This window comes from Topomyia yanbarensis, chromosome 3, assembly GCF_030247195.1.
Source record: "Topomyia yanbarensis strain Yona2022 chromosome 3, ASM3024719v1, whole genome shotgun sequence".
NCBI classification, from domain to species: Eukaryota; Metazoa; Arthropoda; class Insecta; order Diptera; family Culicidae; genus Topomyia; species Topomyia yanbarensis.
The window spans coordinates 165,673,418-165,694,958 of record NC_080672.1 but is presented as its reverse complement, the minus strand read 5'-3'; the positions used below and the strand labels follow the sequence as shown (position 1 = coordinate 165,694,958).

The following is a 21,541-nucleotide window of genomic DNA, read 5'->3' as shown; positions in this document are numbered from 1 at the left end:
GCGTGAGCGCTCATTCCAGTTGGCCTGGGTTCAATTCCAGCCGAGGACGTTGAAATTTTTCTGAGGTGAAAAAATATGTGGTCACGTCTTCCTTCGGAAGGGAAGTAAAGCCGTTGGTCCCCGGTCCATGAGTTTTTGATGGATCGATATCTAGTCCAGATAGAGGAGTCACCTCTCTTGCGTCGGCAAAGAAGATTTAAAGTCCAACTTCTATACTTATACTAACAAATATCTCCTCCTCCCGCGATACTTGTGGAGTGCGCAGTAGTATATACGGCCTCTAGCAAAAGCCAAGTATCGGACTAACATCCCCCTTCACTTTCTTTCCGCGATCTACGTTCGAGACTGGCCGGCGCCGGTATTGATCAATAACACTTTAGGATTACCAGGAGATTGAATGGCAGGAGATGTTTCGCTACTTCCAAGCATAATGATCTGCTATTTCCCTGTGCAACTTCAGCTAGTCCAGATCGATAACGGAGGCAGCCAGGGGTGGTCGCACAAGCTCAAACTCAAGTTTATAGCCCCTACACACAGAACAAAAATGTTGGTAAAAACAAATATAACAAATGACGCAAATTTTTTTTAATTATCTCAATATAAAATCGAATTTGTGTGCATTCACTATTGGGGTTTTCGATTGATTGACACCGGTGTAGTGGAGTGCACTGAAACTGCACCGTTTTTGCATTTTCTAGCAGAAGTGCAGAAAACTGGGTATGTTCCATTGACACTTCTGCTAGAAAGTGCAAAACCAGTGCAATCCACTACACCGGTGTCAATCAATCGAAAATCCCACATATTTTCAGTCGGTTTAGTAAGAAAGTTTAGAATTCCGAAATCTATTCGGAAAAACGGTTCTACCATCAGTAGCTACCGCACGGCACCTAAAAGTTTGCGGATCACATGTTGATAATAGTTGTCATAGAACAAGAGATAACACGTAGACCGACTGTAAAGGCGAGGACCAAAAGCAAACAAAAATACATTGTTAGTTACTTAAAACACAGATAAAATAGCCATTTTTAATATTAACAATATATCAAAATTAAATAATGTACATTTATATCAACTTTCTCTTCATAATTTTCTTTCATTTTATTTACAGTTAAAATCTTTACAAAAACATACATGATCCGATATCGACACATCCAAGCAAAACGATTGAGAATGATCAGCAAAATACCTGTACTAAACCCAATTGGACAACCTTCTTCTGTTTTAATTAGTTGATAGCAAAAGTTTAAGTACGTACTCTACACAGCAAACAACAGCAAAAATTGTAAACCATGCGCAACTATTGGAGCAAACTACGAACTAACATTACTCATTTTGACTAACCTTTATATCTCACTTTACGCAAGTCAGGAAAGTTAATTACGATTCGAAATGAGTAGCATTGATAATCTCAGCTTAGTCCAGTGATCAACATCAGCAGCACATATTTTAAAGATAACGATTATGCGAAATAAGTTGGAAGTATTCCGTGTCCAATAGCACTTTCATCTTCCCATCATCATCACATCATAGCGAGATATAGGCCATCTTTTACGTACCTATCTATATAAGAACTTCGCAAAATGAACAGCGTCTTCGCAAAACAAGCTAGAAAAGTAAAACTGACATTTAAGGTACAACAAAATGTTTAGATAAGTGAACAAAAATTGTTGACTAAATTACCAGCATATGAGTATCGCTCCACTAAAGCTGATTTGGAACCAAATTATAACTTCCTACAAGTGTAAGAACCTGACGAAAAGAATAATTTTAACAACAATCTGTATAGAACAAGTATCTATAAAATAAAATGTTTATTTATTTTATGCTATTGATCGAAAGAAGGCAAACAAAATCTTTATCTTACCAGTCGACTCTTCGGTTTCGTTTCGCGAGAAAAGAAATTGGAAGAACGCAACGTACAGCCCAAAGGCCAGTATCTAGTTAAAGAGAAAAAAGATAGAATAGATTATATTGTTTTCGCAATAAAAGATCACAAAATGTGACAATACCAGCGGGAGAAATTTAATAACTATCCATCCGCTGGTTGGCAAAAATGAGCGCTTGTCTAGAATATTTGTTTGGCTTAATTTTAAAAGTTTCCATTTGTTTCTTACACTTGCCGAACAATGTGCATAGGTGTAATGGAGTGCTTTTTATTTGCACAAAGTTTGGACGATAGCAAATGATAGCAAAGCCAATTCAATTAGAACAGGAACACCACCGAAGGAGTTTGATTGGGTATTGTTTTCCGAGGAACAAATAAACACAATCCTATTTTCTTTTTTCAATTCTAGGAGAAGGAAAATTAGATCTAAGCAGCTGTCAAACATTTTAATTTCAGTTTGTCTAGGTTTTAAGCTTACAATGAATGAAAAGGAAATAGTTGTACTATTTATCTTATAGAGATATAAAATAAATCGGCCGATGCGTTTTCGATTGTCAGAGCAGCTAAGAAAAAGAGAATGCAAAAATACAAAAGCTTGTTAAAGTTTCAGCACCGGCCCTTTATTAGTTTACGATAAGGACAATGCTGAATAAAAACTGTAACTGCAATATCATAAAACGAAGATATTTTCAATATTTGGACAAAAGGCAACAATTGTTTTGAGTAAATTGGTCAAAAATGAATATAAATTATTGGTTATTTTAAGATCGTAATGCACATTATTTATTTTAATATTTTCTAATGTAGTAAGTATTAAATACAAAACGGAGCGCTAGAAAAAAAAATGAAATAAAAAGCAAGAGAAATTTATTATATTAGAACGCTATGTAAAAGCAAATTTGTTTTATACAACAAAAATATAATCAATCAAGTATATTTTTTAAACTGCCAGCTTGTGAGTAAATACAAAAAATAAACATCTATTACAACTATTACTCTTTGTTTTACTTCCGCGCAAAAGAAAATGCATACCGCATAATAAGCACGCTAAATATATATAGAAAATGTGAACATTGTAAGTTGTACTAATTTTAGAAACAAACACGTGACAAGCTGAAAGTGCACTTGGCTAGAAAAAATGAGATGTACGATACCTTCTTTAGCTAACAGGCTGTCAATATATCCATTTGTCGGCCAGTTTTGCGGCTACCAACCATCGCCCAAAAAGTTGGAGCGTCTGATTTTTACTAGCTACAGTTTCGATGGTAACAAATATTTAGATTAAAGATATATTTACATCTACAGTTTTTCTTTATTTTTTAGAAAAGTAAGACAAACGAATCAGAAATGTAAAGAAGCTATGTATTTTAATATCAAGACAACTTTCTCTTGATATTAAACAACTAAAATCAATATTTAATTGTTATCAAAGTAAAAGAAATCAAGAAACGCTACTTTAAAATTTCAAAATAAAATAATATGAATCTAACGAGCAGGTCTTATTTATATACATACTTTATCACGAACCATTCTTTCCATAATGTAATTAGATTTGAACATTGTACAATCTATTTGTAGACTTATTTGCTTGCAATTTATGTATTTCTTTTTAGCGATATTTTAGTAAATTTTTAGTATCTACCAAGCCAAATTTGCTTTCAAGTATTATAAGAACGACTGGAGAACAAATTATTCGCTTTGCTTATCTCACAATAGTGGTGAGGGCCTATTCTCACAGTCACGTCACTTGGTGACTAGAACAAAATTTCCTTCTAGTCACTAGGTGACGTGACTGTGAGAATAGGGCCCGTGATCTTTGATATGACGTTCCTTCGATATTGCGTTATAACGATATAATTCGATATGATGTACATTTACCTCGATATAATTCAAATTCATTTTTAGTTCTATAAATCTCATGTAACAATTTTGCCGCGTACTCTCGATTGGTGGATGGGAGATCCGAGCAAGTGCTGATTCTTCGATCGTCAAATTTCATAATTAGGTTTGTTTCAGTACACGGAAGTCACTCCGGAGTAAAAAATCTTTGCTCCTTTGCTACCAGAAGAAAAAAAGAGAAGAGAGTACAGGAACGATTTTCTCCGGAGTACTTCCAGTTTCTCCTGGTACTGGAACAGACCTATCATTAATCATTAGATCCAAAGGCCTTAGTATAAAGGTACGCAGTGTGCAGAAAGTGAAGCCGAAAAGTCTACCTATCGAGCAACATTAGAATCCAACTTTGCTGCAGAGGTATCAGAGATGGATTCCAATTGTGCTCGATGGGTAGACTTTTTTTGACTTCACTCTTTGCGCAACTGTTCTCTATAGCAGAGATGCCAGGTACTTTTTTCAAATGTCTGCAATAATAATTTTAAAAGTCTGGGAAGAACAAAAAATGTCAGGAAAGCTAGTGTAACGGAAAGACTTTATATTCAAAAATCTGCAAATATCTGCAACAAAACTAAAAAATCTGCAAATATCTGCAACCAAACTAGAAAATCTGCAAATATCTGCGTCATCGAAAAAATCTGCAGCTTAGATTAAAAGTCTGCGAATTTGCAGACTTGTCTGCAAATCTGGCATCTCTGCTCTATAGACTGTGATTAGATCAGGAGGGTGTCACTCCTGTCATCCTCTATGGAGATATACAGACTTTGACAGTAGTCAACATATGTGGGCCTAGCCGCATCTAGGCCCATGTCGCCTGTGCAATAGCATTGGGTTGTTTTGATTTGAACAAAGGCAGATGTTGGCTAGGACAAAATGGCTGCCTAGCAGGGCGCTGGATTAGATCGAGTATCGGAAGGCTGGTATGGATGTTTCCACTGTCAACTGTCGCCCTGGTTCCTGAAAATGACGAGTAACGCTCGTCTCTAACGGATCGGATTCGCTGCTTTCAGGAACAGATCTTGAGCGTTTTTTCAAAACGTCATATCTGCAATGAGTTACTCTCTTTGTTTACTTTCTCTTCTGTTAATAATTCGGTCACTTTAACATTTATCCCTCAGCTCTTTGCATAATATGCTAGCTAAAACCACCGTCTTTCGATCTGTACTGTAAAATAAGTGAAAAGTGTTATAGTGACGCCGTAAAAATCGAAAGAGAAAGTATAAACAGAGAGTAACTCATTGCAGATATGACGTTTTGAAAAAACGCTCAAGAGATATGACAATTTGATCGTGAACCGACAAATGGGCCTAAATAACAAATGTACACAAACGGAGAGGAGTAAAAATACTTCATAATAAATATAAAAACTCATTTATAAATGTTTCACATTTCATGAAAATCAATAAAAAAACAAAACGGCGGATTCGACTTTCGACTGTAAACAAACCGCCAGGCGGGTTTCGCCTCTGCATTTCTAAGGGTGCTTACAGAGTGGCCGCGAGAAGCTGAGCTGGGGCTGGTACTGACAGTAGGATGCGAGATGCGATAAGCACCCTAAGGCCGCTTACAGAGTGGCGGCGAGAAGCTGTGCTGGTGCTGGAACTGACATTAGAATGCGAGATGCGAGAAACCTGCTTGCTGCAAACCAAATGGGTGATGTCAGAGTAAAAGCCGAGCGGATCTGCGCCGACTGCCTGCTTTTACTCTGACATGCTCCATTTGCTACGCTGCAAGCAGGTTTCTCGCATCTCGCATCCTAATGTCAGTACCAGCCCCTGCTTAGCTTCTGGCCGGCACTCTGTAAGCACCCTAAGGTAGTGTATACGGGCGTGCAATCTGTATGCACATGATAGTGCTTCTTGTTTGAGGTGTATGTGTAATGGTTTGATATTTAGAAGTGCCCCAAGAGCAGCAGGTGGTGAAAGCACCATTCTTTGCAGATGGTTTAGCTTTGACTGCACTGTCATCACCTCTCTCCTCTGCCACTACACAAGGCATCCGTATGACAGTATTGGACGTACAATTGTCGTGTAAATCCAATAGATGTATTTAGGTTTGAGACCCCAGGTCTTTCCAAAAGTTCGTCTGCATTGCCCGAAGGCCATGCACGCTTTCTTGACTCTGAACTCAATGGGGGCAGACCAATTCAGTTTGTAATCTAATATAACTCCAACGTATTTGACCTGATCTGCACACAGTAGCTCAGAATCAAAGAACTGACGAACCCCGGTTGTTATTCGCGTCTTCGTGAAAAGAACCATTGAAGTTTTGCTTGAGTTAACTGATCATTTAACTTGTCGACACCACTGTTCGACAGCTCTTAATGCCTGTTGCATTATGTCAAAGATTATTCCGATGCAAAGTCCAGGTAATTAGTATTTGATAATAGTCAGCAAACCCGTAGGTTGGAAATCCAAGCTCATTGAGTTTCTTCAACAAGCTGTCGGCTACCAAGTTCCATAAAAAAGGTGACAGAACGCCACCCTGAGGACAACCGCAAATACTCAACTTCCGTATCTCAGTCTGTCTCAGTGACGAGCAAAGAATGCGGTTACTAAGCATTGCGTTTATGCAACACGAGATACATGCAGGTATCCCATGACCGCGCGTCGCTTCCAGAATAGACTGGAAGGACCAGAGCCTAAAATTCTCATACCTATTCAATGAACGACGAAATTCAGAGAATTCATCTTCGTCCTTTTCTTGTCCCTTTCGTCGCTAAATGCATGAAAAAATAAAACAATAAAGGCGATGTCCCCTCCTCTCTCGATTCAACGAAAATGAGTAGCAGCAGCAGCGACTTTCGTTTTCCTATGACAATCCGAAATTTCAATTTCGTTTTGATGCATGCTCAGTAATTTGCGATCCTCATTCATTTAATGAAATTAATGCAATGTGCATCTAATAATGCAACTAGAACATAGTTAAAATGAGAAATATGCACACCGATCAGGCTTCTGTCTTACAATACCATCATTAGCTCGCAAATCTACAGAATCGAGCATCGACAAATCTCAAAGCGAAACGGAGAGAATAATGAAAACGCTCTGCTACATGCTTGCTTTGTCCTAGCCCGTTGTCTCATTTTCGATTTCACAAAGTGCTAATGGTATGGAAAGAAGCTTCGTCCTTTCATCAGTTTCGCCTGATTTTGGCAAATGAAAAAAACATTTTCCGACTCTGGGAAGGACACATTGTCAAAAGCATCCTCAATATCTAGGAATACACCCAAGCTAGACTGCTTGAGCGAGAAGTCTTTCTCAATGTTGTAAACAACATCGGGAAGCAGAGTGATCGTGGATTTCCCACACTGATATGCATGTTGCATTTTGTGCAGAGGATATTCAACTAAACTAACGTTCCTGATGTGATGATCGATTATCCGTTGCAAAGCTTTCAGAAGAAAAGAGCTGGATAGATCTAAAACTCTTGGCTTCTTCATAGCTTGAGCGCCCCCCTTTGGGAATAAATCTAACGGTTATTTCTCGCCATGCTTTTGGGATACACTCGGTAGCAAGACTGGAAAGCATAATCTTTTTCAAGACATGTTTAAGAATATCAAATCCCTTTTGCAGTAGCACGGGAAGTATTCCATCTTTTCCGGGTGATTTGTATGGAGCAAAGCCGTACATTTCCAGTCAAAAAATGCGGACAAACATGGTCAGGCGATTTTAACTGTTTGGTTTGACTCAAATCGCCTGTGCTAATTGCCCCTAGGAACAAATGCAATTTGCGAATGCGATCTAAAGGCGATTTCAACACTTAGACAAATTTTCTGGCGGCTGAAATGGACTTGGTTGCTTTTTGTGTTTTTCAAACATGGTGGTTCATATTTGGCTTAAGCTTAAAATTGTATTTTTAAACAATTGGCGTGTTCTCGCTTGTATTTTGTTTGTCTAGTGCACTTCATTTAGCCAATGAAGTGCACTAATGAAAGTCAGACTGTGATAAGTTTTGGTGTGCAATACCAATTTCACCATTGATTCTTACTATAGTTTGGTGGTGATTACCTAGTGTACTGATAAGTTTATGTGAGTAGATAATGAATCCGAAAACAAGTATTATTTGTAATTTTCATATTTGGCGATTAAGGGCGATGAAATGGCGCGTTCCCTGGGCGATTTAAAGGCGGGTAGAGAGGTGAAAAAATGACGGCGGCAAATCGCCCAAATGTTGCATTTAAAATAGTTCCCTAATTGCCAGCAATTTGAAGGGCAATTAGCGCATCCGAGTTGGCAAATAGCCCCCCGTTAATCAGCAACTTGCCCTTTTTGACTGGGATACTTCATTCTGATTGGTTAGGGATGTGAACATTTGCACTTTTGCGATCCCGGACGCCATACTTATTTTCACCACGTGCTTACAAGCTTCGTTTCGATTGGTCGGTTTGTTGATTATGCCCAGTTAAGCTCAGCCGGAAATGAACCGGAATTCTGGCTGGTTCCAGTTCGTATTCCGGCTCCAGTGATACAACCGATTCTAGTTAGAATCGGTTGTGTCACTGGAGCCCGTGTACGAACTGGAACCAGCCAGAATTCCAGTTCAATTCCGGCTGAGCTTTACTGGGTGTGCTTCGAGGTCCTGGGGCGCCATGATTAATTTCACTAGCAACAAATCAACACACTCAAACATGACGAATGTAAACACATATTGAGATATCTGACGTTTAAAATACGCACACTGAGTTCTCGCATTTTTATACTACCGCCCTCCCCTTAAGCCCACAAGCGGTTTGTTTTCCTCCCAATTTGCAGTGCAAATGATTTGTTTTCCTCCCAATGTAAACGTCAAAACGGCACAATATCAACGCAGCTGGATAAGTCTATACCATAATGCATCTCGCATTAGTCCATTTATTAATAAAAATAGCAACACTGCTCGAACAGTGTTGCTATTTTTATTAGTGAAGATGATGGACTAATCTTTGCATATACACTGAGAAACAAAAATATGCATAGTTAGCATTCTTTCTATTCCTGTCGCTTTTATTCTGCTTTGATTTCTATGCATTTTCTAGCATAGACTTCTAGTAAGCATTCAATGAGTGGATAGACCGAATATGTCCAATCCATAAAAATTTCAGTAGAAGAAACGAGAGGCAGATAGAAAAGTATGCTATTGATGCATAAATAAATTTCTGCGTGTAGTTTTAAAAATCTGTGCAGCACGGAGCTGCCAGATAGATTTTGATGTTGTCTATCGCGAGATAATATAGCATTTCGTCGAGTTGTTGCTATATGGGATACACACGAGTGCGATCGAAACAAAAACAAACGTCAAAATGTTTTCTCACTCGCACTGATACAAACTAGATGGGCGCTTAATTCAACGCACGGTTTGATGGCGCATGGCTGAAAAGTCGCAATGAGGATTTAAGAAAAGAATAGCAATAAATATTTGTATCCTTGTTATAAAAAATCTTTATTTCTGTAGAACATTTAGATTATGACGTAAGTAACAATAAAAGGTTCCTCTTTGGGGTCTTCCTCTTCCGGAAGAAAGAAGAATGTCGAAGGATACATAAGAAGCCGACGAAACCGACACTACACGAGCAGAAATATTGTCAATAATACGATTATAGATCAATATATTGATGGTGTAAGGGCATCTGTAAAATATTGAAGTGGTTTTGTTAATATTTTTATTGACAATATCCTTGTCTCACATACACGCAGAACAAAAATCAGCTAGAATAAACAAATTTTGGTTTTAATAAACAATTTTCCCGTTTGATGTAGTGAAAAACAAGATTTAGCTTTGATTTAATCAATACTGTTGCTTGAAATTACCAACAACCAACTAAACTAAACAAAATACATGCTTTCGAGAAATGCCTATTTCAGTTTGAAACAGCCATTCGTCAAATTTAAAATTCAACTAAACGTTTTGTTGTTTCAAAAAAGGCCTGATTCTTCTGCGTGTAAAGTGCTCTTAACATAAGTGGACCCTACACGAACAGTAATATTGACAATAAACCATTTATCCATTTTCAAAATATTGATTCCATAGAATTTAAATGGGATTAGCGGACCCTACATGAGCAGAAATATTGACAATAAATCGTATATTGATCAATATATTGATGATGTAAGGTCATCTTGAAAATATTGATTCTGTAGAATTTAAATGGGATTGATGGGTTGAAGCACTCTTGTCATTTGTCATTTATTGATATGATTTCCGTTTCGTGTAGGGTCAGGCGTATTCAGCTTTTTGCTGGTGGCTGCGTTTTCAAATGCGCACTCTATTTTGACAAGTCGTTTGTACAGTGTCAATTTTGACAACACATCAGCGGTGTCAATTTTGACAAGCGGTCTCATCAGCCTTGAGTTTCACGGCTATCATGTATCCTGCTTATTTATTTTCTTAATAAACGTTAAACGTCAAATTTAAAATTTGTTAGTTTATTTTCAAACGCCTTTTTCGATGATTTTATTTTCTTCGTGAATTTATTTATAAGCATATTTTCAGCTGTTTGAAAGTGTCGAGAGAATTATGCGATTTGAACCTCTGCTCTTACTTAAATTCATCCCACATGAAATGACTAATAATAGCTACACGAAACTTGCTTTTAAACTACCCGGAAAAGCATCTTCTAACGATACAGTACCTAAACCTAGACCTAAACAATATTTGTTCACACCTGATTTTGAATACAAATTTGTAGCAAAATTTAGCACCAAGAATTGACAATTGTTAGCTACAGCTGCATCTGCGTTTACCGAAGAAATCGGTAGCAATTCACCTGACTTATTAGTTTCGACTAGATTGAGTATCGCTGATTGGTTTTACTCAGTTTGCTAATCGCCCAATTACATGATAAAACTGATTAATTGCCGTATTGGTCGACCGATTTTTGTATGCCGATTGCGAGTAGCGAATAGTTTTGAATAGCAGATGTTCTGTATCCACATTTCGAGTTAAGTGCCGCTGTTGAATGGGACTACAGTTGACTGTGCGGATCCGTACCGAAATCAGTTTAGTCTTTCAACTGAAAAACTATTTATATTTGACGTTCAATATTAGTTGAGAGCAGAATTGAACACCTACCACGATCAAAAAATTGAATCTGAAGGACGGTTTGTCAAATTTGACAAGACTGATGATTTGTCAAAATTGACATTGGACGGACGACTTGTCAAAGTGGGGTGCGCATTTGGGGACGCAGCCATTAACAAAAAGCTGAATTGGACGAGGTATTGAAGTAGTTTTTTCAATATTTTTATTGACAATATTGTTGCACCGTGTAAGGCCCGCTATACACACAGAAAAAAAATATTGGTAAAAGTAAGAGTGTTCCGCTCTTAGCAAAAAACAACCAACGCCAACTATTAGGTTGAAAGTAAAACTTTTAAATTAATCAAGAATAATAATCAAAGTAAAAGTTTTCCTTTTAAGCAAATGAAGAATAGTACTCAAAACAAAAGTTTTATTTTTAAACCAAGAGTATGCGTTGGTTGTTTTTTGCTAAGAGTGAAAAACTCTTATTTTTACCAACATTTTTTTTCTGTGTGTAGATTTTTACATATTGAAGATTTTTTTTCATTAGGTCCAATCTTCAAATGAGAGCCTACTTTGTTCGCTTTCTCTTTCGATTATTACTGCAAAACCACCAAACTTTTCGAACATTTATCAGTATGTTTCGAAAGATAAAGGTTTTTACTAGCTTATTACGCAAACAGTGGAAAAGAAATCAGAAAGGTGACCGAGTAAGTCGCGGAAGAGACAGTAAACAATGAGAGACTCTCTTTTGTAAATTGGACCTATTGAAAAAAAGTCTTCATATGCTACACTGAAACGAAGACCATGGTAAAAACTAATATGTTAGGGGGCTAAATTAAAAGGACTGTACTAGTGACTTTTGGTAGACAACATGTCATGCTTGACTTGAGTATGTTTCCCTTCATTTGTACCATTTCCATTCTGACATAGAGATATGGTATTTTTATCATTTCATGGTAACACAATAGTAATTTGTACAATGTCTCCGTTTTCATCCAATGGTCAGAATTACCATAACCATGGTGCTTTTGAAAATTGGTAGATGGTTAAAATTACTATTGATGTTTACCACGTTTTCTATAGTATATCCGGTATATGACCAGTATTTTGTAATTAAATTTAAAACGCATTATGGCGTTGGTATTATTTCTATTATTTTTTATTGATTCACACATTATAAATGTGCATGAAAAATCGTACAGTTTTATTAATGGAAGCACATGTTGATAGCATGCATCGCGTCACGATTTGCCGATTTTTGGATCGGAACTGTAACATTGTGACCTAAAAACAAAATTCGTAAGACCTATACTCAGTTCATCATACATAAATAATAAAGACTTGCCGACACGAATAGTGTATGTCGATTGTTCCATGGACTTTACAGGGTAAGAACTTGTAATTCATTTCTGTTATTCTTATACTTACCGGATCAGAAACGAAACGTGGCCATTTACTTTATCCGCTTTTGTTTCTAAAAAACGCAATTTGTGAAACAAACAAATTTATTCAAAAATATGGCGAACAGTCTGGACAGTACTGGATAAATAACAATGTTCATAGTTATTGTAAAAATATGTTGAGTTCAGTAGAAAAATACTGGTAAATCCTTTCATTATTACCATACTCATGGTAAAAATGGAACAAGACAGCAGAGCTATAGCAAGTCGAAACTAGAAGCACGGTCAAATTGAAAATTTTAGTGGTTATTTCAACCATGGAATAAATATTAAGTCAAATACACAAAATAGTGAAAGCCACCATGAGGGTCTCTTCAACCCACATGGTATACTGAAACGAAAACAATGATATAAACTACTATATTAGGGGTTTAAATTAAAAAGGCTGTACCAGTGAATTTTAGTAGACAAGAGGATGATTCCTGTCATTCGTACCATATCCATTCTTATATCGAGACATGGTATACTTTACTATTTCATAGCAATATAATGGTAATTTCTACTATGCCTCCGTTTTTACCTTATGGTCAGAATTACCATGAAAATTGTTGTTTTGAAGATTGATAGCTGATTGAAAGTAGCATTGGTTTTACCATATTATAGTAGTACCATAGTATATATTGTATATGGTCAGTATTCTTATAGATGAATGAAAAACACATTTTTCTGATGTAATTTATATATTTTTATTACCAACAACATTTACCTGATAAAATGCTTAATTTCCTACATTTCCTAAAGCATTTAAAGGGATATGCGGATTATCACATATAACAAATTTAGCATGTTTGTTCGCTTGTGAACTACTTAGTAGCTATCATGCTTGTCTTCTCTACCGCTTCAACACATCATACCAACTATCTGTGCACTCTGTAGAAAGGAAGTGGAACCAGACACCATTTACTAGATTTTATCCAAAATGACCAAATGGGCATCGAAAATCATTGAGCGCCTTTTCAGCCAGGCGGAGAATTGTAAAACCGCGACCTGAAACTAATATTCGTAAAAAGCAGTCCAATCTAAACGAAAAACAAAATCTTACCGATAACGATATAACGCGCGTCGATTTTTCCAACTTCCAGCTCTCAGCAATGAGCGCATTGAACGCTTAAGAAATATTTAATTCAGTTTCAGTGCTGTAAATCTTAATATTCACCAATGGTAGATTCCGTGTCATTAACTTGTCTTGTACATTGTCACGACTCCTCCTTGTAACTATATCTCGTGAGGGTCGAGATCGCGGAGAAATTATTTTATTTACAACATGGCGGAAAGCATGAACAGCTTGTATAAATTGCCATATTTTTAGTACTTTTCAACGTAACCCGTGTTCAGTTGAAACTCATTGGTAAATCCTTTCATTATTACCATGTTGGTAGTAATAATTGATAGACGTCGGAAGAGCTATAACAAGTCATGTAGTAGAATTGAATCAAATATGCTTAATAGTAAAGCATACCATGAGTGTTTATTCGAGCCGCATAGTAGCTTCAAGTATTTTCTGGTAGTTCATAAAATAAGCATGGTAAATCTAACATTATGTAGAAAATGGTCATTTTTACCATGACTATGTAGTTGAAACTACCATGTCGTTCTAGCTTAAAAATTATTCATGGTGCATTTAACTTTTTACTGAAAACAGAATTCTGCCATGACTAAGTAGTTAGAAATACTCGTCGTTTTTTTCAGTGTATGCATTGGTTTTCGAAAATATTTCCTGGCATCCCTGATTGTCACTTTGCGTCTCTCTTTTTTGTTTTTCTGTCAGGTTTTTCTCAGAGAATGGCTGTCACAAAATCGTTCTTTTCGCGATTTTGTCAGAATTTTCCATCAGTCATCAGTGAGATTTCGTTGGGAAAGTGTCTTAACGGAAGTGCTTATTTTTTAGTGACGTGCGCGTTTTGCGAAAGGAAGAAGTTGCAATATTCTTTCTGGAAAATCACTCAGAATTGCATTTTACTGTTCGCTGCAGATTAGAAACGTTGACCTTGATGTCGCAGTAAGGTAATATTGCGAAGAGAAAAATTATTATTTAGTGCGCAGTGTGTGTCGGAATTAACCAAAATATTACCTATGTTGAGGTGATGTGATTGATTAAACAATCATCGAATGTGCATGTGCAAGCAAATGAAGATTATCTGCCTGCAATATAGAGTTACGGAAAAGCAAAAGGAACACAAATTTCCTTTTCGTAGTATCTGAATTTGCAGCTTTTGAGTGATTTCGTACGGGTTTGCCGACCTCGGAGAAAACAGAAAAAGAAATCAAAATGGCGCGTCCCCGCTGTTGGTGTTCTATCGGTTTGACAATGATGCTGATTAGTCTGTTTGGATGTGTCAGTACTCAATCCGTTCGTCACGGATTTCCTCCGGATATTTTACATGTGGATTACGATGAGGATCCATTGCTGAAACGACCATTCGTTATAAGCCGCGTGACCGAGAGGGATGGTGTGGGGTTCGATACAAGTCGGTTCAAACGCAGTCCTGCTGGAACCGGTTCTAGCTCGTCGGCTGCCAGCGGTGGCGGCAGTTCAATGTCTTCAGCAACGTCGCCAACGAGCAGCAGCAACAGCTTGACGAAGGAAAGCAAAAATTCTCTTCCGCAAGAAATTGAAGCCAAAGTAAGTTAACTGTATAATTTTTCAATAATTAAATTGTTTTTAAAAGATATCAAAGTTTCTGTTGCCAAAATTATTATGTAATTAGAATAATATTTACCATAAGAAGTATTCATGTAGCTTTCAAATGGTTTACAATATTGCCTTGATGTCAATGGGAAAGTTATAGGAAATGTTATGGGCCTTACGAAAAACTAATTGTTGATGGAGGAATGCGACTAACTTCTGAAAAGGTCGTAATAAAACAAAAGGATATAATTACATAAAATAATTGTTTTTGTTGGAGTAAAATTCCAAATATCTCGAAAACTATCGTATTTTGGAAGACATTTGTTAAATGCATTTTGATACTGTAATAAAATTACAGTTTTGTATGTCAATTAGTATGAAATTTAAAACCATGTATAAAGTTATCGTTAGAAAAACTTTTTTGCTGATAATTTCTCCATCATCAACATTCAAAATGTTTCTTGTCTCTTTAGATTTTTGTTGACAAAATATAAAAAAAATAGAAAGAATGGGTTTTTTTGCAATTTGAATTTTTATCATATTTTTTTGTTTTTGTGGAAAATGACGCAACATTTTTTTCAGTGTATATTTTTTCGTGCAGAAGTATTCATTATCTGTAACTCGTTCTCAAATAGTTTTACTGCGTAAAATAGTGTAATTGAACAAAAAAATAAAATTATTGCGCGTAGAAACGTCTACGCCCTTTTAAAAAATTGCGCTTGAGTCAAAATAATCTTATTGACTGTGGAAAATGTTCAGGCTTCCATGCCGGTTAAACCTGTAAAGTTTCATCGGAATCTAAGATGGGCGGTCACGATTTTAGATATTTTCTGACGGATCTTCGTGGAATTCCTCAGGTAATGCTTCTATAAGGGGAACAAATTCTGACCTTAATTCTGACCGATATTGTAGAGAAAAAGAGTACAGGTCATGTTAGTCCAAGCGCCACTGATACACTTTCAACACATTTTTATTTTTGATTCTCTAAATCTATCCTACAGTAGATCAAACCTAAATACTTGTGACAATGCTAGTATAAATGAGATACTAAAACGACTAACTGAAATATGTCGAAAGTGTAAGAGTGGTGCTAACTATTTGTCTTTAACACACTGCTCAAAAGTGACAAACTACAAATGTTGGTTCTCCTCATCGGAATACTGTCTCGGCGGAGTAATTCAGTCATGGAATTGATTAAAAAATGATTAGATTGGTCACCAAAATCGACGAAACTGAAACAAACAAAGATACCAAAATTAACGAAACTAATACGACGAAATTGTGAGTGCGATACTGATAACATCGTAACTTTATTTGGTTTTCAAAATAACATTTAAAACAAAACTTCAACAATGTCATCGCCGTTTTCTCTGTTTGGGTCAAATGCGAGCTTCGCTATTTTCAAAAATCATGCTTGAATTAGGATTTGTTATTAATTGCAATGACGTCAAATGTTAAATCAAGTCTATTCCAATAGAAAGGTTGAACTTCATGACAATTAAATTTTATAAGATGGAGCTGATAGGATTCAAGATTAGTTACATTAATCATCTTCGAGAACAAGTCCATTCTTTCATATCCAGAAGTTTCAGAGGTGCCGATTTTTTTCAAAAAATTGTTGAAAAAGACACCGTACATCACACTGAACAGGCGGTTTTGTTTATTTAACCCTTAAATGTGCAATGTTGTTTTAAAACAACACTGCGAAAATCATTTCAAAATTATCACAGTAACGAATTGAAGTTAAGAAACAATTTTCACAGAATTTGAGCCTTTAAGGGTTAATACACCATACACCAAAATGAGCTTGATCTGAAAAAATGATTTTTTCGCAACTGATTGTGAAAAGTTTTAGTTAAAGATACCAAAATTTAAATACGATGTTGAAGCGTATATTTTTGGAATGATAAAATTGTAGGGAAAACTCAAAAATTAAGCTGATATTTCAAATCTGTTATAAAAAACCGCGATAGGGAAAACATGATAATGGTACGTGTAGCAATCTCCTTTGGAACAATCCTAATCTCTCTTGGAATAATTTGAACAAATTTCTGTTTCACTTCATCATAATATATAACAGCAATAAACAGCTTTACAAAAATATTCCACACGCTTCAAAGTCAGCTTCCGCACTTATGGTTCTATGGACATCTCTTTATACATTGTATGGATACAATAACCCTGTGCTTCTATTGCTTGTACTGATATTTGATTTCATTGTAAAAATAGAATAAGTGTCCTGCTGTGCAGGTCTGACACTCAAAGGGAGCAATTAAATAAATAAACTACTTAAACCTGCCGTGTTCTGCTGAAATTAGCGGTATGCATTTTAATGCGCAGTAGATAGCAAAACGTGTCCAAAATATATTCGAGTGCAACGTCTTTCTCTTGTTCGGATGGGGGAATGATGCGGAGTCAACGGACGTGAGAGATAAAGTAAGACGTCGTGAAATCGAGAGCAATCGATAAGCGGTTATCAGCTCTGTAAAGAATGTTTCTTTGTTCGTTTGTTACGCTGGTGTGATCGCAGGATAGTAGCAGTAACTGTGGCGCAAATATTTGCTTAGTTGTTCATCGGTGGATTCAACTGATGTAGTTGAAATTTCGGTTATAGCATTCTCAAACGGACAGGTTACTTAGGATAAATGATTGTTATGTATAACATGCCAGGAGTGGCAAATGATTTGTCCGCACTGTTCACTTCTTCGTTTCAGTAGTTTGTTTCTGCTTTCTTTTACATATCATTAGTCTATGGCAATATTGTTGTAGAGCTATACTCGGCAAGGACTTAGGCAATAATGCGAGGGTCTGCCTCAAAGGGAAGAAGAGCGTATCCTCATAAGAATACGAAGAGTCGCAGATTTGACAAACACAAAGCAGATTCAAGATAATTTTCATAAGGTGTTGCATGTGTGTACAATAATATTATTGGTGGCAAACGCCTTGAGAACCTTAAAAAGGCTGAATGCACTAGTTTCTATACCCAATACATTATGTTTCAATTGTTTTCGTTTTTAATAATCCCTTTTTTGGGAAGTAGAGCAGTATTTACGAAATGTCGATCCTGCCAATCGTAAGACCAAAACTGTCGCTTTATGTATGCCTATACCTTATCTGGTATCATCTTGGGTTTTCACGTCATTTGCAGTTTGACAAGACCAAAATTGACAAGACCATGATTTGATGTTGGATGGTCTATCCCAGAGAACGATCATAGGAAGGGCAATCCCTCGCAATAATGATGACAATGAAAGGGAAACAACAACTTCACATCGAGTGTCAAGGTCACCAGTCGAACACAAACAACACCGATTTACGAGTTTCAGCTATATCTAACAAGAAAGAACGCAACACATTGATCCTATTTGCTCATGCATGGTATGATGTTTTCTGGCTATAAACAGAACTGCAGTTGAATATCAAGTAGGTACCTAAAGTTTGCCTATGCTGCCGCTTTTGTGCAGCAGCATTTGTATGGTGTGCAGTGTTTGTACGCATGGAAGAAGATTAAAAGGAAATTAGCTATATATGTATGTGCACCGAGTAACGTTGGATTGGTACTATGACATTCTTATTTGCACGCAAACAGCTAAAATAAGAAGAAATACAGGCAAAGAAGCATTCTTTTCTATATCTGAGTGTTTTCTTTAAAATCAAATGTAATGGCATTCTTTATCTTAGGTGATATGGAACTTCAAGTTATGAAAAAGCATTATGAGGGGCAAGATCTGTCTTATATCAACAAATAAATTTAATATTTTTTTTAAAATGTACACAATCGGTCAAACTTTAAATAAATCCCCTCGTATTCCAGAGATTTTTTTTAAAGTAACCCTAGATAGGGTGCGAACCCATCATCCTATTTCTCTTATCACCTTATCCATTCGAAGCCATTGATTAGAGCTGAGTCAGTCAGCTTTGTTAGATGTGCATTGCACAGTGAAAAAAGTATCAAAATCGCGACTTTATACATTAGCGTGATAGAAGGCTAAGCGCGGTTATCGAAAATGTGCACCTCTTATGTAAAAATGCTAGGAGAATCGATTGCATGCATTAAATATGACCGTTAAGTATGCTATCATGTTTGTTTTGCCCTAATGTTTGTTTTTATTACTGGCTGTATAACTTGGAAGAAAAGTGAATGCGGGCAACCATAGTTAGTGTTTCTTATGCAAAAAATCCAATGATTCTATAGAAGATGGTAGGATTGTCTGCCTAAAACGTTGTAATCTGTTTTACCCCAATACTCCCTAAATGTTGGGTTTTTAGTTTCATTTTACTCAACCTTTCGGAAGCAGGCCTAATGCCGCTGATCAGAAGTTGTGTTTCTTATCCACGGAAACGAGTGAAAAGAAATAGAATGCCGCGCGGAAGGTGTGAATCCGTTTTATGTCTCTAATGACATACGTAATTTCTGTGCAGATAAACCATAGCTAGGTTCTTCCCTCTCGCAGGTTGATGGGATTGACGGTATTGTAAACATCATCAAGCCACAATATATTCAATAGAGTTATCTAAATATAAGGACCTTCGCTCTTTTTAGTTTTTATTTGCACCAAGTTCTACTACTAGAGGTTAATTAGTTCTCATGTTAATATTCCACCAAACATTATGACTACTGAGGATTTGATTTATATAAGAAGCCCGCTTCAAGATGTTGATTACAATACGCCTCGATAGTGGTGTGTCGGGGAGGCCGGGAGGGCTGATATGAGCCTTTTGTCTGTTCTATACCTTTCCTCTATTCACCAGCTCATAACCAACAATCAACCAGTAACAAATAGATAATTGAGAAAGGATGTGCTATGTGTGGTGATTGGCTATTCAAGTATTAGTAGTGTTTGAAGTACTAATGTATGTCTCATGTGATGATCATAACTTCAGCTGTATCTTGTACCTATCTAATCTATTACGTCTCTCATATATTGTCTTTTATTTCTTCTTTTCGAGTCCTATACTGCCATTCTACACCCGCCTTCAGCTGGGTCAACAAAGATGGTGATAGTGAACGTCTTAACACTCACACATTCTCAAACGCGGTCTCAGCGGGAACCTACAAAAATGCCATCGTGCACGCGCTTACGAATCGGTCATGTCCGAAAGTCTATCCTTGATCCTAGAAGCCTAGGTCCATGCCTTCAGCTGGACCATTTAAGAAAATACGCCCATACCTATTAGACAACACGTCTCATGGTGACATGACCGGGAACCCTATCGATATAAACGATCCCACTCTCTGCCAGAATTCAAACCGCGCACTGAAAATTTAATATCAGACTCACGGTTCGCGCAACCATTCAAGAACATACGTTACAAAATCACGTCAGCGCACAAACGTTAGAGCCCCTCGCGATTTTCCAAGCAACATATGAACTCGCAAACATGATTACACCCCGGTGATAAGGTGAAAATCTCAGCACTCATAAACTTACCAACACGATCTCAAGTGTCAACCTACAAACTCCCGCGCTCGCGCCATCATGAATCGGGATCGTCCGGAAGTATCTATCCTCGGTACAAACAATCTAGGTCCTTGTTAATTATTAAAAAAATAATAAAATTGAAAAATAACTACCATATCCACTAGACAAAACGTTCCATGGCGACATGACCGGAAACTCTAGTGATATGGGGTAACTCTCTCCCTGTCAGAATGTGATCCGTACACCGAAAACTAAAGATCAGAATGACGGTCCGCGAATATATGAATCGCCGCAGGGTTTCAAAATCGAATTTATACATGCGAAGTCACATACACGCGACAAACACGTCAACATACGAACGCTTAAGCCCTTCGCGATCATCTACGCACACCTATGCCCACGATCGCGTAAACTTGATAACACTGCGGCAATTGTGTGAACGTTTTAGTACTTACGAAGTTACAAACGCGATCTCAAACGCCAACCCGCAAATGCGCGATCATGAATCGGTCACGTCCGGAAATCTTTAACCTTCATTCTAGCAATTTAGGTCTATACATTCAGTTGGACCAATCAAAAAAAAAAAAAATAAAGCTCATATCCACTAGACCACGCGTTCTACGACGACATGATTGGGAACTCTAATGATATGGAAGAACCCACTTCCTTCTGGAATCTGAACCGTACACAAAAAATTAAGTATCAGATTCACGGTCCGCGCGCGATTATTCTAGAACACACGCGAATATGCGAAAGGCACACGGTTATGAAATAGAATTTATGCACGCGACGTTACACGTTAGCACACGCGACATACAAACGCACACGCGATCGAGCACATTAACGTACAAATGTTCGAGCCCTTCGCGATGATACACGGGATTCCCTACGCCCGCACATGCCTGAACCGTACAATGAATATCACATTCAGAATCACGGCCCGCTACAATTGGCCTATTGCAGTGTTTTATTAGGCGACATTGCCTGTCTCGTCTGCAAATTGTAGTATGTGATTCTGACGGGGAGCCCTTCCGAGAACCTAGCTCTACAGCTCCAGTAGGACAACTCTCGAAAAAAAAAAAAAAAAAAAAAAAAAAAAAGATAAACCATAGCTAGGTTCTTGTCCTGGAAGCAAAACATTTCCTGCCATAGTTTCTTTCTGCGCATGGTTAACTTGTGTTTTCAAGATTATTGAACAAACTTCCTTTTGAGACTTCCACTAGTTTTAGAAAGTATGCCGATATGTAAT

At 37.1% G+C, this 21,541-nt stretch overlaps 2 protein-coding genes across 12 annotated transcripts in view; both read left to right on the top strand.

Moving 5' to 3' along the window:
• Positions 1-2,880, top strand: part of LOC131691583 (spectrin beta chain) — a 65,183-nt gene extending 62,303 nt beyond the window's left edge. For all 11 annotated transcript variants that reach the window (XM_058978106.1, XM_058978102.1, XM_058978104.1 and 8 more), the window contains one exon: positions 1,109-2,880. In XM_058978106.1, coding sequence (XP_058834089.1) covers positions 1,109-1,112 — 4 coding nt within the window. In that variant the 3' untranslated portion in view covers positions 1,113-2,880. The remainder of the gene's footprint in view (positions 1-1,108) is intronic.
• An 11,182-nt stretch (positions 2,881-14,062) lies between these two features.
• The window catches only part of LOC131693134 (sortilin-related receptor-like), a 59,293-nt gene continuing 51,814 nt past the window's right edge, over positions 14,063-21,541 (top strand). Inside the window, exon 1 of the mRNA XM_058980714.1 lies at positions 14,063-14,863. Within this exon, the coding sequence (XP_058836697.1) occupies positions 14,510-14,863 (354 nt within the window). The 5' untranslated portion in view covers positions 14,063-14,509. The remainder of the gene's footprint in view (positions 14,864-21,541) is intronic.